This window comes from Gorilla gorilla, chromosome 7, assembly GCF_029281585.2.
Source record: "Gorilla gorilla gorilla isolate KB3781 chromosome 7, NHGRI_mGorGor1-v2.1_pri, whole genome shotgun sequence".
Taxonomy (NCBI): Eukaryota; Metazoa; Chordata; class Mammalia; order Primates; family Hominidae; genus Gorilla; species Gorilla gorilla.
In genome coordinates this window covers 33,068,461-33,083,735 of record NC_073231.2, presented here as the reverse complement: position 1 = coordinate 33,083,735, position 15,275 = coordinate 33,068,461, and the positions used below count along the sequence as shown (strand labels likewise).

Genomic DNA, 15,275 nt, shown 5'->3' with positions numbered 1-15,275 from the left:
TGAATTTTAGAATTATTTAGCAGCCTTTGCAGAGACTTAACAGCATAGAGTCTGACATTTCTTTTTGACAGGCATCTGTGCATTATTTTCATACTAAGTCAACTTTAGATTTAGAACCACATATGTAGCCCAAGTTCATATCTTAAATGAGACAGATTGCCTCAGGCCTACAATAGCACTGTTTATGCTTAAATAAGACTTTGCCTTAGGAAATTGGTTTCCCAGCATACTACTATTTAGAAACAGTTTATAAAAGAAGTGGCTACCTTGTTGAAGCAAATATACTTACAGTAGCAAAAAGTGACACCACATACAAGATAGGATATGGAAAAGCTATCTAAAGCAGATTTAAGAGCTTAAAAGCATAGTAAGCTGGGTAAGCTTTCTAGTTTATCTCAGTCATTCCTGAAGACATCACTGAGTACAATGATTATTCACAGTGATAACCCGATGAACCATCTAGAAAAATTATCATCAGCTATTGATTTTTCTGAGATAAGGGGTACAGTAAGGTGGTGTGAGGATAAAGTCAGAGATAATTCCAGATTACATTTTATGCAAAGCAGATGGAATTCAGTTATAATTACACCCAGCATTTAGAAATACATGTGCCACCCACAGATATTGCCCAAAAACTGGATTGGGAGGAGCTTGTTTACATGACAATTGGTTATTTCCTAATAAAATGGCCTGATATTATTGTCTTTTTCCCCCCAGAGAGCAAAATGTTTATTTGTTTGATGTTTCTTAAAAATCTGCACTGTTCTGGACCAGAGGATTTAGAGATGAACAGAATAACCTACTTTCCCTCATGGAACTTAGTCTATCAGGGAGAAAGACATCACACAGATGAAGATTTAATTACACTTGTGACTAGAAAACAAGTATATATATTTAGGATAATTACTTTAAAAATAAAATCTAAGATACCATGAGAGATTCCAAAAGGGAGCCCAACCTGCTCTGTGGGGTCATGAATTTCCTAGGTGATGAGAACTGGACGAGGGCAGACAATCCCAGCTGCATGTTTAACCGTTCCTGTTCACTCTCATCCTTACCCAGTTCTACTGTTCTCATGGTCCTGGCTCAGCACTGGAATTCTCTTTCCCTCTCTTCCCCTTCCCATTCTTTCACTCTCAGAGGGAAGTTCTACTAGGAGAATGGTTAGCTATCCATACGGTTTCTTACAAAAGGTGTCTCCTTTTGCTCAGACCAGGACACAGTTGCCTAAAACGGTATTCCTGGCCCTCTATCCCCTCAGCTGCTTTGTCTTCATAGCACTTATTACATTATAAGTATATATTTATTGTCTTTCTTCTCCACTACATGTAAGTTTCATAAAGGCAGGGAATTTGGTTCTCCATTGTATCCCCACAGCCTAGAACTATTCTTGGCATGTGGTAGCTACTCAGTAAGTATTTGTTGTATGAATGAATTGCTTTATCTTCTCTGGATTCCATACGCGTCACTTTTTCAGAGTCCTTTTACTATTATAATTAACTAATTAATTAAATTATTATATCTTTGGTTTGTCTTGGACTTTTCCGTCTTGATTGTCATTTAATTATAATCATTCACTTTTAACTTAAAATTTAAAAAACAATTTTTGACCTCTCAATTCCTTTTTCCCCTTCAGCATTTCTAAACCCTGTCCAGTCTTCACTCTGCCCGCACCACTCCACTAGAACCTCTTAGGTCCCACATGACTTCCATGTTATTAGATGTGATGGGCATTTGTCAGTCCTCATCTTATTTGAGCATTCAGCAGCACTGACCTCCATGATAATGCATTCCTGGTTTTCCTCTTACCTCTGTGACCCTTCTTTCTCTGTATACTTTGGAGATGTGTTTTCCTCTAATTGGCCATCATGTATTGACATCTTCGGTGTTCATTGCTTGGCCCCATCATATTCTCCACTAAGGGCATTTAATAAATGCTCAGCACTATTCATAATAGTAAAGACATGGAAGCAACTTAAGTGCCCCTCAGCAGTGGACTGGATAAAGAAAATGTGGTACATATACACCATGGAATACTACACAGCTGTAAAAAAAGAATGAAATCATGCCCTTTGCAGTGACATGGATGCAACTGGAGGCCATTATTCTTGGTGAATTAACACAAGAATAGAAAACCAAATACCACGTGTTCTCATTTGTAAGTGGGAGCTAAACATTGGGTTCACATGGACATAAAGATGGCAACAATAGACACTGGGGACTGCTAGAAGGGCTAGAGAAGGAGGGGCCAAGGATTGAAAAACTAACTCTTGGCTACTATGCTGCTCACTACCTGGGTGACAGGATCAGTTGTACCCCAAACCTCAGCATAATGAAATATAACCAGGTAACAAACCTGCACATGTACCCTATGAATCTAAATACAAGTTGAAATAATAAAAAGTAAATTGCTCAGAGCTGCAATAACCATCCAAACAGCAACTTACAAATGTGTATCTTTAGTTAGTAACTCTTTTCCAAGTTCCAGATTGATGTGTCCAAAATGCCTACCAAAAATTTTAAAATTAGCTAGGCATGGTGGTGTGTGCCTGTAGTCCTAGCTGACTTGGGAGGTTGAGGCAGGAGGATCACTTGAGCCCAGAAAGTCGAGGCTGCAGTGAGCCATGATTGTGCCACCGCACTCCAGCTTGGGTGACAGAGAGAGAGAGAGAGAGACCGTGTCTCAAAAAAACAACAACAACAAAAAAATTCAACATGCCCTCAAACTTTTTTTCATGATCAGACTGGGTCCAGAAGAGGAAAATGTATCCTTCCAGATAGGGTTTTCTTCAAGTTCCTATCTTAGTAAATGGTATCCTTTTATAAAAACCAGAAAACTGGGAGTTAACTTTGATGCAGCCCTCTTCCTCCCTGCTCCATATTCAGTCTTTGATAAAGCCTTGACACTTTTACCTTCTAAATAGTTCTAAAATCCAGTCACTTCTCTTCAGTGCTGCTGTAGTCATTCTCGTCTTTTATAGGTATCATTACTAAAGCCTCCTCACCAGTTTCATCAATTCTCATCTTGACCCTGTCTCAATCAAGAGTCATCTTTTTTGTGTGACTTTTTATTTGAAATCCTACAGATTTACAGAAAAGCTGCAAAAATCGTACAAGCAATTCCTAATTGCCTTTACCAATTTATTGGCATTTTAGCAAATTTGCTTTATCATTTCCTCTTGGTATGTATACACATAATTTTTTTCTGACCCATTTGAGAGTGAGATGCAGGCATGATCCTCCTCACCCATAAATGCTTGAGTGTATTTCCAAAGAGCAAGGACATCCTCTAACATAACCGTGGTACAAAAATCAAAATCAGAGGATTTACATTGATAGTATACCAGTGTCTAATCTGTATACCTTATACATATGTCTGCACTTTTACCAAGTCATAATTCACTATGAAACCCGTTATAGCAAAAGAGAAAAATGGTAATTTCTGTTCCAGGATCTCATCCACATCCCATCCACATTGCATTTAGCTGTCATTTCTTCAGACTCCTTTAATCTGGAAGACTTTCCCAGTCCGTCTTTTATGACCTTGAGGTTTTTAAGAGTATGGCCAATTATTTCATATAACGACTTTCAATTTGGGTTTGTCTAATGTTCCCTCATGATTAGGTTGGGGTTACTGTTTTTGGTAGGAATACCATGCCAATGATAGTATCTATTATCAGAAGGCACATGGTTCCATTTTCCCCACAGTCATCTTGTAGAAGCACAAATCAAATCTTATCTTACTTGTTTAAAACCTTTCAGTGGTTTTTCATTGCTCTTAGGATAAACACCACACTCATCTCAGTGTATCAGGCTTCATGCCTGCCCCTCCAGTACCTTCTTTATACTCTGCCTCTTGTTCTTTGTTTCCTTCTATTAAATAGTTTCAAAGAAATCTTCTGACTCCTTCCTCAGAGCTGTCACATGTATTGTTTCTCCAGCTTGGAAGACTCTGTGAGATCATCTATGACTACAGTTTTGATGTAGGAAGGACATAATGATGGCGTTCTAGCTGGATGGGGACTGGGAGGGAATGTCTTGGAATCTGCTCAAAGTTCCATGTGAATAACCCTCATGGAAGGTGTTCATGGTGAGAAGGACTGAAGGAACCTGCTGGGCTGTTCACCATGGAATACTACACAGCCAGAAAAAGGAACAAAATAATGCCCTTTGTAGTGACATGGATGCAGCTGGAGGCCATTATTCTTGGTGAATCAACACAAGAACAGAAAACCAAATTCTGTATGTTCTCACCTGTAAGTGGGAGCTAAACTTTCTCTATTCCTTCAGGCCCTGCCCTCAGTTTCCCCTTGACTCTGCTCCTGTGCAGATCTCAACTCAGTCCTCATGTCCCCAGGGAAATCTTTTGATGCTGCCTCCACTTGTCCCCATCAATTTGCATGCTGACTGGATTCATGTGCCTTGCCTGCTTCCTCAGGAGGAGGGAGTGTTTTGCTCACAGTCCTATCGCTGGCACCTAGTCCTATCACCAGCATCTTGACATGCAAATAAAGATTCCTAAAGTGACACGCGAATAAAGATTCAGTGAGTGAAAATATGAACACCTCACTTGCCTGCAACACTGCACCTTGTGATGAGGCTCTTCCCTGTTTCCTTCTTCTTGAAAGATCTCCTCTACCTTCACTTCCTAACTCCTGTTTTCTGCTCTACCACCTCACTGCAAACTGTCAACAGTGCCCTTTCTGTGTGAACCCATGGAACCTCCTGCGTACCCCTGTCAGAGCTCTTATTTTATTCTGGTGTAATGACTCTCTCCCTATACTAGATTGCAAACTCTTGAAAGGAAAGGATTGTTTATTTACTATCATTCCAACAGTTTGCACTGAGTATTAAGCTTGTTAATATTTTTTGAATAAATGAAAGAATGGACTCATGACTCTTTCACTATTATTTTCTGATTATAAAAGTAACACATTTCATACCTGGATATGGTGGTATGTACCTGTAGTCCCAGCTGCTCGGAAGGCTGAGACTTGAGCGCAGGAGTTCGAGTCTGTGGTGGGCTGTGATCACACAAGTGCTTTCCAGCTTGGGTGACAGAGTAAGACTCTGTCTCTAGTAAAAATAAAAAAGAAATTGTGGGCCAGGCGCAGTGGCTTACACCTGTAATCCCAGCACTTTGGGAGGCTGAGGCGCGGGCAGATCACGAGGTCAGGAGATTGAGACCATCCTGCTTAACGCAGTGAAACACTGTCTCTAACTAAAAATACAAAAAATTAGCCGAGCGTGGTGGCAGGCACCTGTAGTCCCAGCTACTCGGGAGGCTGAGGCAGAAGAATGGTGCAAACCCAGGAGGTGGGACTCCGCCTCAAAAAACAAAAAAAACAAAAGAAATTACGTATAATGTTCAATCTTCTCTTCAGTATTTTCCTAGGCAATAGATTACTTGTCTTAGGTTATTTTGCTTTTAATGATTACAAAGTTCGACTGTGTAAACTTTGTAAACAAGGAGATAGAGATCTTTCCACAGAAATCTTAGAATAATTTACCTATTTTTCCAAAATAAACAATTACTTTAAAAATAAATCTTTCATACATTTTTTGACTAAAAATTTTAATGGTATCCTTTTTTCCTAAGAAATGTTAGTAAAATAGTGGGTGCAAAGATGTGCTCTTCTATAATCATTTTTTTGGTACCTTTACCTCCCATATTTTATTAGATTTTCTTTCTTTCTTTCTTTCTTTTTTTTTTTTTTTTTTGAGATGGAGTTTTGCTCTTTTTGCCCAGGCTGGAGTACAGTGGCGCCATCTTGGCTCACTGCAACCCTTGCCTCCCAGGTTCAAGTGATTCTCTTGCCTCGGCCTCTGAAGTAGCTGGGATTATAGGCACACACCACCATACCTGGACAATTTTGTATTTTTAGTAGAGACAGGGTTTCACCATGTTGGCCAGGCTGGTCTCGAACCCCTGACCTAGGTGATCCACCCGCCTCGGCCTCCCAAAGTGCTGGGAATATAGGCATGAGCCACCATGCCCAGCCATTTTATTAGATTTCTGTGGAAAGATCTCTATCTCCTCGTTTACAAAGTTTACACAGTCGAACTTTGTAATCATTAAAAGCAAAAAAATAAGTCCCTTCCCCTTTGGTAACTTAAAATTTACTCTTTATGGTTTATTCGTTAACTCATTGGAACACAGTAAGCAAATATTTTCATCTCTATAGTCAGCATCTCTTTGCCATGTGGTGATGTATTTGCATCCCTTTGTCATTGGCACCGTTGTCACAATGTGGTTATGATTTCCTTTGAGCATTCAGTCTCATCTACTAGCAGTGGCTCTAACCCAAAGTAACCACCCAGGTATAATAGGTGGCCTTGATGTTATTAAAGAATGTTTTCCAGGAGTTTAAACCACAACACCTGAAAATTTTGCTTTTTAAAAAATTAGTTATATTCTGATAAGCAACTTACTATTTCTAAACATTTGTTGAGGGCAACTAACTGCATCTATCATCTGATTTGTGTGGGTCTGATGGGGAACGGACAGAGTGTGTGTCCTTTGATCCAGTTCTCTTTGTAAAGGGAAGTAGATATTTACAACCTTGTTTTAGAGAGTTAACATGCATGAAATGAGAACAGTGTCCACATTGTCTTGTCATTACACTTTTATTGGAATGCTTGCTTTCTTAATCTGATCTGATAGCAAATATATTTTTCAAGAAGTGAGAAGTCTTCAAAATATATGACTATGAAATGAGATGGGAATTAAAACAACTAATGGTAATAGCATATTTTTCTGAAAAATTACAGCAGAAAACTCCCAGAGTTTATTTTTAAAACTTTTTTTAAAACTCCCAGAGTTTAAAAAAAAAAAAAAAAAGTTTGTCAGGTGTGATTTATACCAGTCAAATTTGATTCTCTCAGTAGTGATTTTCTTTTTTTATTTTTTTGAGACAGGGTCTTGTTTCAAAACAAGATCTTGCTTTGTGGCAGTGGCACGATCACGGCTCCCTGCAGCCTTGACCTCCTGGGCTCAAGCGATCCTTCCTCCTGGGCCTCCCAAGTAGCTGAGACTGCAAGCGTGTACCACCACAGCCTGCTAATTTTTTAATTTATTATAGAGACAGGGTCTTACTATGATGCCCAGGCTGGGCTCAAACTCCTGGGTTCAAATGATCCTCCCACCTTGGCCTCCCAAAGTGCTGGGATTACAGGTGTGAGCCACCGCACCTGGCCTCCAGTAGTGATTTTCATTCTCTAGTATGAAATGGCATTCTCACTTTTGGATAAATAAAGGCAAAATGTAACAGTTAATCTAGATAAAGGGTATGTGGGAGTCCATTGTATTCACATCCTTGCAAGTTTTCTGTAAGTTTGGAATTAATGTCAGAATTATTTGCACCAACCTAATAATTAAAACTTACCCCCCACCCCCGGCTGGGTGCAGTGGCTCATTCCTGTAATCCCAGCACTTTGGGAGGCTGAGGCGGGCAGATCATGAGGTCAGGAGATCGAGACCATCCTGGCTAACACAGTGAAACCCCGTCTCTACTAAAAATACAAAAAAATTAGCCAGGTGTGGTGGCGGGCACCTGTAGTCCCAGCTACTCGGGAGGCTGAGGCAGGAGAATGGCATGGACCCGGGAGGCGGAGGTTGCAGTGAGCCGAGATTGCACCACTGCACTCCAGCTTGGGTGACAGAGTGAGACTCCATCTCAAAAAACAACAACAACAAAAAAACAAAAACAAAAACAAACTTACCCCACCCCCAATTCTCACTTTTTTCTGAAAATAGATGCATTTATATTTTATTCAGGTTTTTAACCATTTCTAAAAGATTGACAGATATTCACATATTTATGCTTTTGTGTTGACTTTCATACCTATCATCTAATTACAGACTTAGCATCTGATCAAATTATTTTGGGAAGAGGAAGAGGGACCTTAGAGATACTTGGTTTCTGATTCTTTTAGTCCCGCACCCTTACTTTGCCTTTAACTTTTGCATCACAGAAGTTAATTTTGTAGTGAGTGCTGAAATCCTTTTACCATCCAACTTGGAATCCTGTTGGCTTTTTCTTCACACATTGCCTTCTTCATTAAGCTTTTACTTTTACCAGCATACTGTTTTCTCTCCTGAGTTATTGGCACTTTCAGCTTGCATTATATTTCTTCTGGTCAACTAGTAGAACACAGTTAAATCTTGAGATTACTAGTAGTAAATGATTTTTTAATTCAAATTTTTAAAATGTAACATATACATGAAATTGACCTCATCTGCTAGAAGCTGTTCACTTTAGACATGGTGTCATTTTGTAACACTTGGGAAAACTAGCTTCATTCTCCAGAATTGGAAACTCAAGTCACAGGTGACAGGTGACTAATCCACTTGTAAAGCTGTGAACCCAAAGCATGGATTGAACTGGAATTCAGGTATTCGTGTTTGTTGTGAATGCTGATGGGTAGATAGTAGGGCAGTGTTCTCATCAGAGCTCCTATCCTCTCTGCATCTGTTTTTTCATCTGCAATAAGATGATGCCTATTCTGCCCTGTCCTAAGGACTGTTGTCAAACACATGGGAAAGAAGACAGGGTGATTGGACAATTAATTATAAAAGGCTCTCATGTCTCATCTTTCTTTTTTCTGTATTATTTTGCATAGGATTCTTTTAGTTTTTCCAATTTTCCACTAAACTATTTGACCTTTTAATATCCTATTGCCACATAATTTTTAAGCTTGATACAACATGGTTATTTCTCTTATTTTTGATTGGAATTTAGGGTAAGAACTACTGCCAGTAATTTTAAACTGTTCTTAACTTTATGGAGACAGTAAGTTACCATGAAATCAATGAGGATTATAATCTATTTAGGTTAATTTAATCTTAATCTTTTGTTTTGCAGTCCCAGGCTGTCCAATCTTCCTGGCTGGTCCCTGAAGGATGGAAATGCTTTCTTGGACAAGGTAATATCTAAGACTACAAACTAAAGCCTATCTACACCCAGTGAAAAGCTATCTTCTCATACCAGAGCCACCCTGTAGTAGTGTGACTGATGGCTTTTTTTTTTTTTTTTCCTCTCTGAAAAACCCCAAGATCTATGCTAGGGTCTTCACAACATGGTAACTACTGTTTTTAAGCATGTTTTTAGAGAATGTCATTGTTCTGATTCAGATCCAATTCTAGAATTGGATGCTATTTCTAGAATTGCATCCATTCTTCCTTTCCTAAGTTTCACATTTGAAAAACTAAAGAGTTTAAAGATGCTTAACATGATTCATCTAAATAAGGCATTTCCTCTTGTAATAGATATTGTTAAATAAAGAGGTACCCTTTTTACAGAATTAATTCCTGTAACTGCACCCTAGCCTCAAGTACAAGCCAAATGCATAATTTGACACCAGATTTTCTTCAGAGCTGACTGTAAAATTATGTGACATTCAGAAACCTATGCACCTGATTTCAGCCTGAGTCTCCTGCTGGCTATAAATCGTTGTTCCCTGCAGAAGGCTCCGAAGCATCCCATTACCAGCGCATTGTGAGCGAAATGACTTGCATGTGTATGTGGGAGTATTTCATTAGAAGGGAGTGGTGAATAAAATACAGTGACATTGTAAGTGTTTGGAATGGCAAATATGCTTCTGCAGGCCAGGAAGGATGAGAGCCTGTGAGGAGACTTCATCATACACCCTGTCCTGAAATGTAGCATTATGGGGAAGAAGATTACATAGCCCATTTAAGACCAGGCAAAGCTTTGAAATTTCCCATGATTTGTCTTTAATCATTTTTAACCTCATCCTAAGGGAGTGGGGAGTCTTCTCCCATTAAACATAATTGCTCATTTGTTTTTAGCTGGCAGGTACATTGTAATTAAGAACTGTGTTCAGTCTCCTTTCAGCTCAGCCTGTCGCTAGTTAAATGGTACTCAGGAGAGAAACCAGAGTGTACAGTGGAAGGCAAGGGGAGGAAATTGTCTATCAAGGTTCTGATATGAGACTTATAAAATTCAAAAGGACCAGTACTATGTAGTCAATGCCCTATTTTCAGATAAAGATTGAGAGTAAAATCATTCAGACTCTGATGTGTAAATATAGATACATGTATATATGGATATGTACAATATATGTTGAGTGACTAATGGAAACATAATAGAAAAAAATTATAACAGTATCTTTCCCTTTCTGGAAAGAGCAAAGGAAACTGTCAATCACATTCTGTCTTTTCCTGGTTTCAGTGTAAAGTCATAGGTAGCTTTAACCTTAATGGTGCAGAAAATTCACTGTGGACTTCAGTTTAAAGTCAGTGAGAAGAGAAAGCATTAGTGGCCTTCAGGAGGCATCGTAGCAGACCCTATTGGTAGCCCACCCATATCTCTCAGACTTTGCTATTTCACTGTCGTCTGTCATAATTCCAGCTCCCGGTATCTGTATGGCTTTGCCTGAGAGTTTTTTCCTGAGGCTGCACAAAATGCAGAAGTTGGTATATAAACATTTCAGCCCCATTGCTCCTCAGTGGGATAACTCAGAACTGTCTGTGTTAGACCATTTCTGAGTTTCCCCATGGGGATAAGTTCCAGTTGCCCCAAGTTGTATGTGGCTCAGTGCCATTATCTGTCACCTTCCTTTGCACTGATCACTTCTCCGTTCTGTTTTCTCAGCACCTCCCATATAAACTACCTTCTCTCAAACTCTTTTCTCAGGGTCAGCCTGTGGGGGAAAGACAGGTTTATTAAATTTGGTGAGTCATGGGTGGGGTGAGAAGTTGGACTATATCTATTTCTTTATACATATGCTTTTTTCTTTTGAATAAATACATTTGGTTTATAATGCTAAATAAATGGTATGTTCTGCAAGGAAAAACATTACATTCGTGGTGGCAGTGGTGGTTTTGGTGGAGGTGGTAGTGGTGGAGGTGGTGGTGGAGGTGGAGGTGGTGGTGGTGGTGGAGGTGGAGGTGGAGGTGGTGGTGGAGGTGGAGGTGGAGGTGGTGGTGGTGGTGGAGGTGGAGGTGGTGGTGGTGGTGGAGGTGGAGGTGGTGGTGGTGGTGGAGGTGGAGGTGGTGGTGGTGGTGGTGGTGGAGGTAGTGGTGGTAGTCGTGGTAGTGGAGGAGGTGGTGATGGTGGTAGTGGTGGTGGTAGATGTTGAATCCCTGTTTCAGGCTCTTAACTCTCCCTCCTTACATCCCCCTTTCCTCCCAACCCTTGGTAGGTGAAGAAAAAGCTTCTAAACAGTTTATGTAGGGTTGTGACTCCTAACCTGACAGCATAACAGGATCACTGGAGGTGCTTGTTATAAATACATATTCCATGGCCTCATCCCCAGTTTCTGATCCCTTCAGTCTTAGATAGGGCCAGGGATCTTTTATGTAATCCATGTCCCCACATACTTCTGGTGTTGCTAGTACAGTTTGCATACCTTATTTGGAAACCACTGGATTGTGGGTTATGGGAGCAGCACATACCCATGCATGGCTTTCTTGAAGAGGTGTCAAAAAATGTGCCTTCAAGTCCTGAGTCTGCAACCAAACAGCATTTTACCCTTAATAAGACACTTGGCCTGCCTGAGCCTAAACATAGGACAGTCGGCCTAATAACCTCCCAGCTTCCCTCCAGCTCTAGTAGTCTGTGATTCTTCATGAGAAGTTTTGTTTGGGGAGTTTATTTCTTTGGTCCTGTATCTACTGGATACCTCTTCCTTGTATTTTTCCTTTTCATTTCTTTTAGGAGCTAAAGGAGTGCTCGGGTCATGTATTTGTGGATTCTGTGCCGGAATTCTGTTTACCAGAGGTAAGATTAAGGTGAATCTTATTGTAGAAACAAACCTTATTATGTAATTGCTCAAAATGAAGTCAAGAAATAATTTTAAGAGGCTTAGCTTCCTGTTTTCAAGTTTAAATGAATCTGTTATTCCAGGCACGTTGTTACACAGCCAAAATGTCATCATTTAGCAGCTTTTTATATTGTTTGTAAATCATTTACGTCACTCTCTTCTTCCTATTTCCGGTTCTTTCTGTAATCCCCACTAATACTCCTAGTAGGGCATAGTTTTGAGCAAGGTAAGGAAATAACTCAAGCCTTTTAGTTTTGTGATTCTGATGCCTGTGTGCTTAGGTTAGCCTTATGTGTCCTGGTCTTGCTTTATGGTGGGTAATTGACAATTGCTATTATTTAGCCAATGCCAGTAAACTGTAAAAATTCTTGCTGACTTGAAATACCATATTGAATATTGTTTGAAATTCATAGATTCTGAACTGAGTCATAGAAGACAATCACTTACATATTATTATCACAGTGAGACTTGTTGTTAGGGTGTGGGGCCAGTTTCATCCTTTCAAAGGAAACTAAGATCAGTTTCCATTTGTTTTCAAGGCAGCTAATCTCAGCTGAGAGGCCTAATACCCAGAGTAGCCTAGGTGCGGTTCTTAACAGACATGTGAAATGTGGAAAGCCAGAGCTGCTCCCAGGTTCATGAGAAGCTGCCATCCTCTTTTTTCCTCATGCCCAGTGGATCGCAGTGCCTGTAAAAAATAGTTCCACAAATTCAGGACCAAAGAGAAAAAGAATTTGGAGTGCAGTTTCTCTGATTTTTGTTTTCTCTTCTTCCTTCTCTTTCCATTTCTACACTTTGTTTAATATCCTGTAGATCAACATTTTTGTCTCTCTTAGAAGTATGTATATGTGTCTTTGAGGGTACCAGAGCAAATAGAAAAAGAAACACAGACAAATGTGGTAATTGAAGGTGTCAGATAAGGGAGAAAGTTTGAGATTGAGTAGTACGCATAAAGCTGAAAGAATCCAAGAATCCAGAGCTCTCCCTCTCACCGTTAACCAAAGTCATTTTGTCATCCTTATTTGTGACTTAGGAATTGGTAGGGCGGTTCCCCATCTGTTTGAAGATTCCTAATCCTAGGTGCTACATTTGTTTTCAGTTGACCATGTGTGACACTGACTACTGCAACCTTCCATTTATGGACACCACTGTAGAATTTATGAATTGCTGTCCCGATGGCTTTCTGACTTGCTCTGTAGGGTACTCAGCTTTTAAATTAGACAGTTACCATTCCACAGTTCATTTTTGCCAAGCTGAAGGATTATTGATATATTTAGGGTTCTAGAGCCATATACATTTTTTCAGGCAAGATGTTAGGGCACAAATTAGTAATAGTCACTGTTTTAAAGTAGAGCCAGGTCTTGTATGATTGGAAAAAAATGGGAGAGTAATGGAAGCAGGAGAGAGGCACTTATTATAGCCCAGTCTTCACTGACTTGTGGGTGAGCCATGCAGCCTTAGTCCCAATCCTCATGAAATTTACAAACTAGTACAAATAGCTTAAATATCTTTGTATCCCAGTACAGTACGCAACCAGTAAATGAGGGTTGTTTTGATTGAATTTATGGCCTGTAGAACCCCAAGTGTTTGTATACAGCAGTTTTCAAGATAGAGTAATCTTTATTGGATTCCATTAAGTGAACATATGTAAGTAAATATGTGAGTACAGTTGACCCTTGAACAATATGAGTTTGAACTGGGAAAGTCCACTTACATGTGGAGTTTTTCATTATGACAATTTGAAAAAACTTGCAGATGAACTGCATAGTCTAGAAATAGCAAAAAACTTAAGAAAACGTTAGGCATGTCATGAATGCATAAAATATGTATAGAAACTAGTCTGTTTTCTCATTTACCACCATAAAGTATACACAAATTTATTATAAAAAGAAAAATTTTTTTTTTGAGACAGAGTCTCGCTCTGTCACCTAGGCTGGAGTACAGTGGTGCAATCTTGGCTCATTGCAACCTCAGCCTCCTGGGTTCAAGCAATTCTCCTGCCTCAGCCTCCCAAGTAGCTGGGATTACAGGTGCCCACCGGCTAATTTTTGTATTTTTAGTAGAGAGGGGTTTCACCATGTTGGCCAGGCTGGTCTTAAACTCCTGACCTCAGGTGATACACCTGCCTCGGCCTCCCAAAGTGCTGGGATTACAGGCGTGGCCCACCACGCCCAGCTGATAATTTTTTTAAATTGGCTGTGTTCACAGGCTGGAGTGCAGTGGTGCGATCTCAGCTCACTGCAACCTCTGCCTTCCTGGCTCAAGCCATCCTCCCACCTCAACCTCCCAAGTAGCTGGGACCACAGGTGCACACAACCACACCCTGCTAATTTTGTATTTTTTGTAGAGATGGGGTTTTGCCTTGTTGCCCAAGCTGGTCTTGAACTCCTGAGCTCAAGCGATCTGCGTCAGCCTCCCAAAGTGCTGGAAGAACAGGTTTGAACCACCGCACCCAGCTAAAAAAGTTAAAATTTATCAAAACTATGCACACCAACATTTACAGACCATACGTGACAACGATTTGCGCTCAAAAGAAACGTAAGCGAGCATTAAGATTCAGTATTTAATCATACGCATAAAACTGTAGTACAGCATATAACTTCATAGCCACCTCCTGTTGCTGTTGTGGGGAGCTCAAGTATCCGCTTAAAACACCATGTGATGCCAGTCATCTCCATGTGAGCAGTTCCCCTCTTCTGTAAATTGCATATTGCAGTAAAGAGTGATCTCTCGCAGTTCTCATGGATCTTGCGTTGTGTTTCATGCAGTACCGTAAACCTTGAATAACCATGGGACCCATACGAAGTGCCACTAGTGGTGCTTGAAGTGCTCCCAAGAAAAGTCATGACATTACAAGGAAAAGTTGAAGTGCCTGATATGTAGATTGAAATCTGCAGCTGATATTGCCCGCCATTTCAAGACAAATGAATCCAGCATAAGGACCATTGTAAAAAAAAAGGACCATTGTTTAAAAAAAAAAAAAAAAAGAAAGAAAAAGGAAGAAGAAAAGAAAAGCAAGAGAAAATACATGAAGCTGTCACTGTAGCTACACCAGCAGGCATGAAAACTTGTACTTCTTGTGAAATACATTTTTACCTTGTATTAGAAATGCAGCTTTATGTGGGTGCAAGTCTACTGTAAGAAAGGCATACCTGTAGACTCTGATGTGATTCAAGAAAAAGTGAAATCACTATATGACAAAGCAAAAGGAAAGCTTAAAAAAATGTCAAGATAACAGGAAAAGCAGCTTCCTCCAGCCAAGAGACAGCAGACAAATTCCTAGGTGCCATTAAGAAAATCATTGAGGAGAAAGACTATCTGCCTGAACAGGTTTATAATGCAGATGAAAGTGTCCTATTGTGGGAGAAAATGTCACAAAAAACATTTATTAGGAAGAGAAGTGAGTTCTAACACTTAAAGCAGGAAGGGATAGGCTAACTCTACTGTTTTGTGCAAATGCACTCGGGTTTTTTAATCAGGATTGCCTT

The 15,275-nt window shown here is 39.9% G+C and overlaps 1 protein-coding gene across 5 annotated transcripts in view; it reads left to right on the top strand.

Annotated features, from left to right (window-relative positions):
- The window catches only part of INTS9 (integrator complex subunit 9), a 121,604-nt gene that overhangs the window by 28,973 nt on the left and 77,356 nt on the right, over positions 1-15,275 (top strand). For 3 of the 5 annotated variants that reach the window (XM_019032353.3, XM_055348319.2, XM_055348318.1), the window contains exons 3-4: positions 8,865-8,925; positions 11,682-11,744. In XM_019032353.3, coding sequence (XP_018887898.1) covers positions 8,865-8,925; positions 11,682-11,744 — 124 coding nt within the window. The remainder of the gene's footprint in view (positions 1-8,864; positions 8,926-11,681; positions 11,745-15,275) is intronic. The other 2 variants (XM_055348323.2, XM_055348321.1) reach the window with 1 other exon arrangement.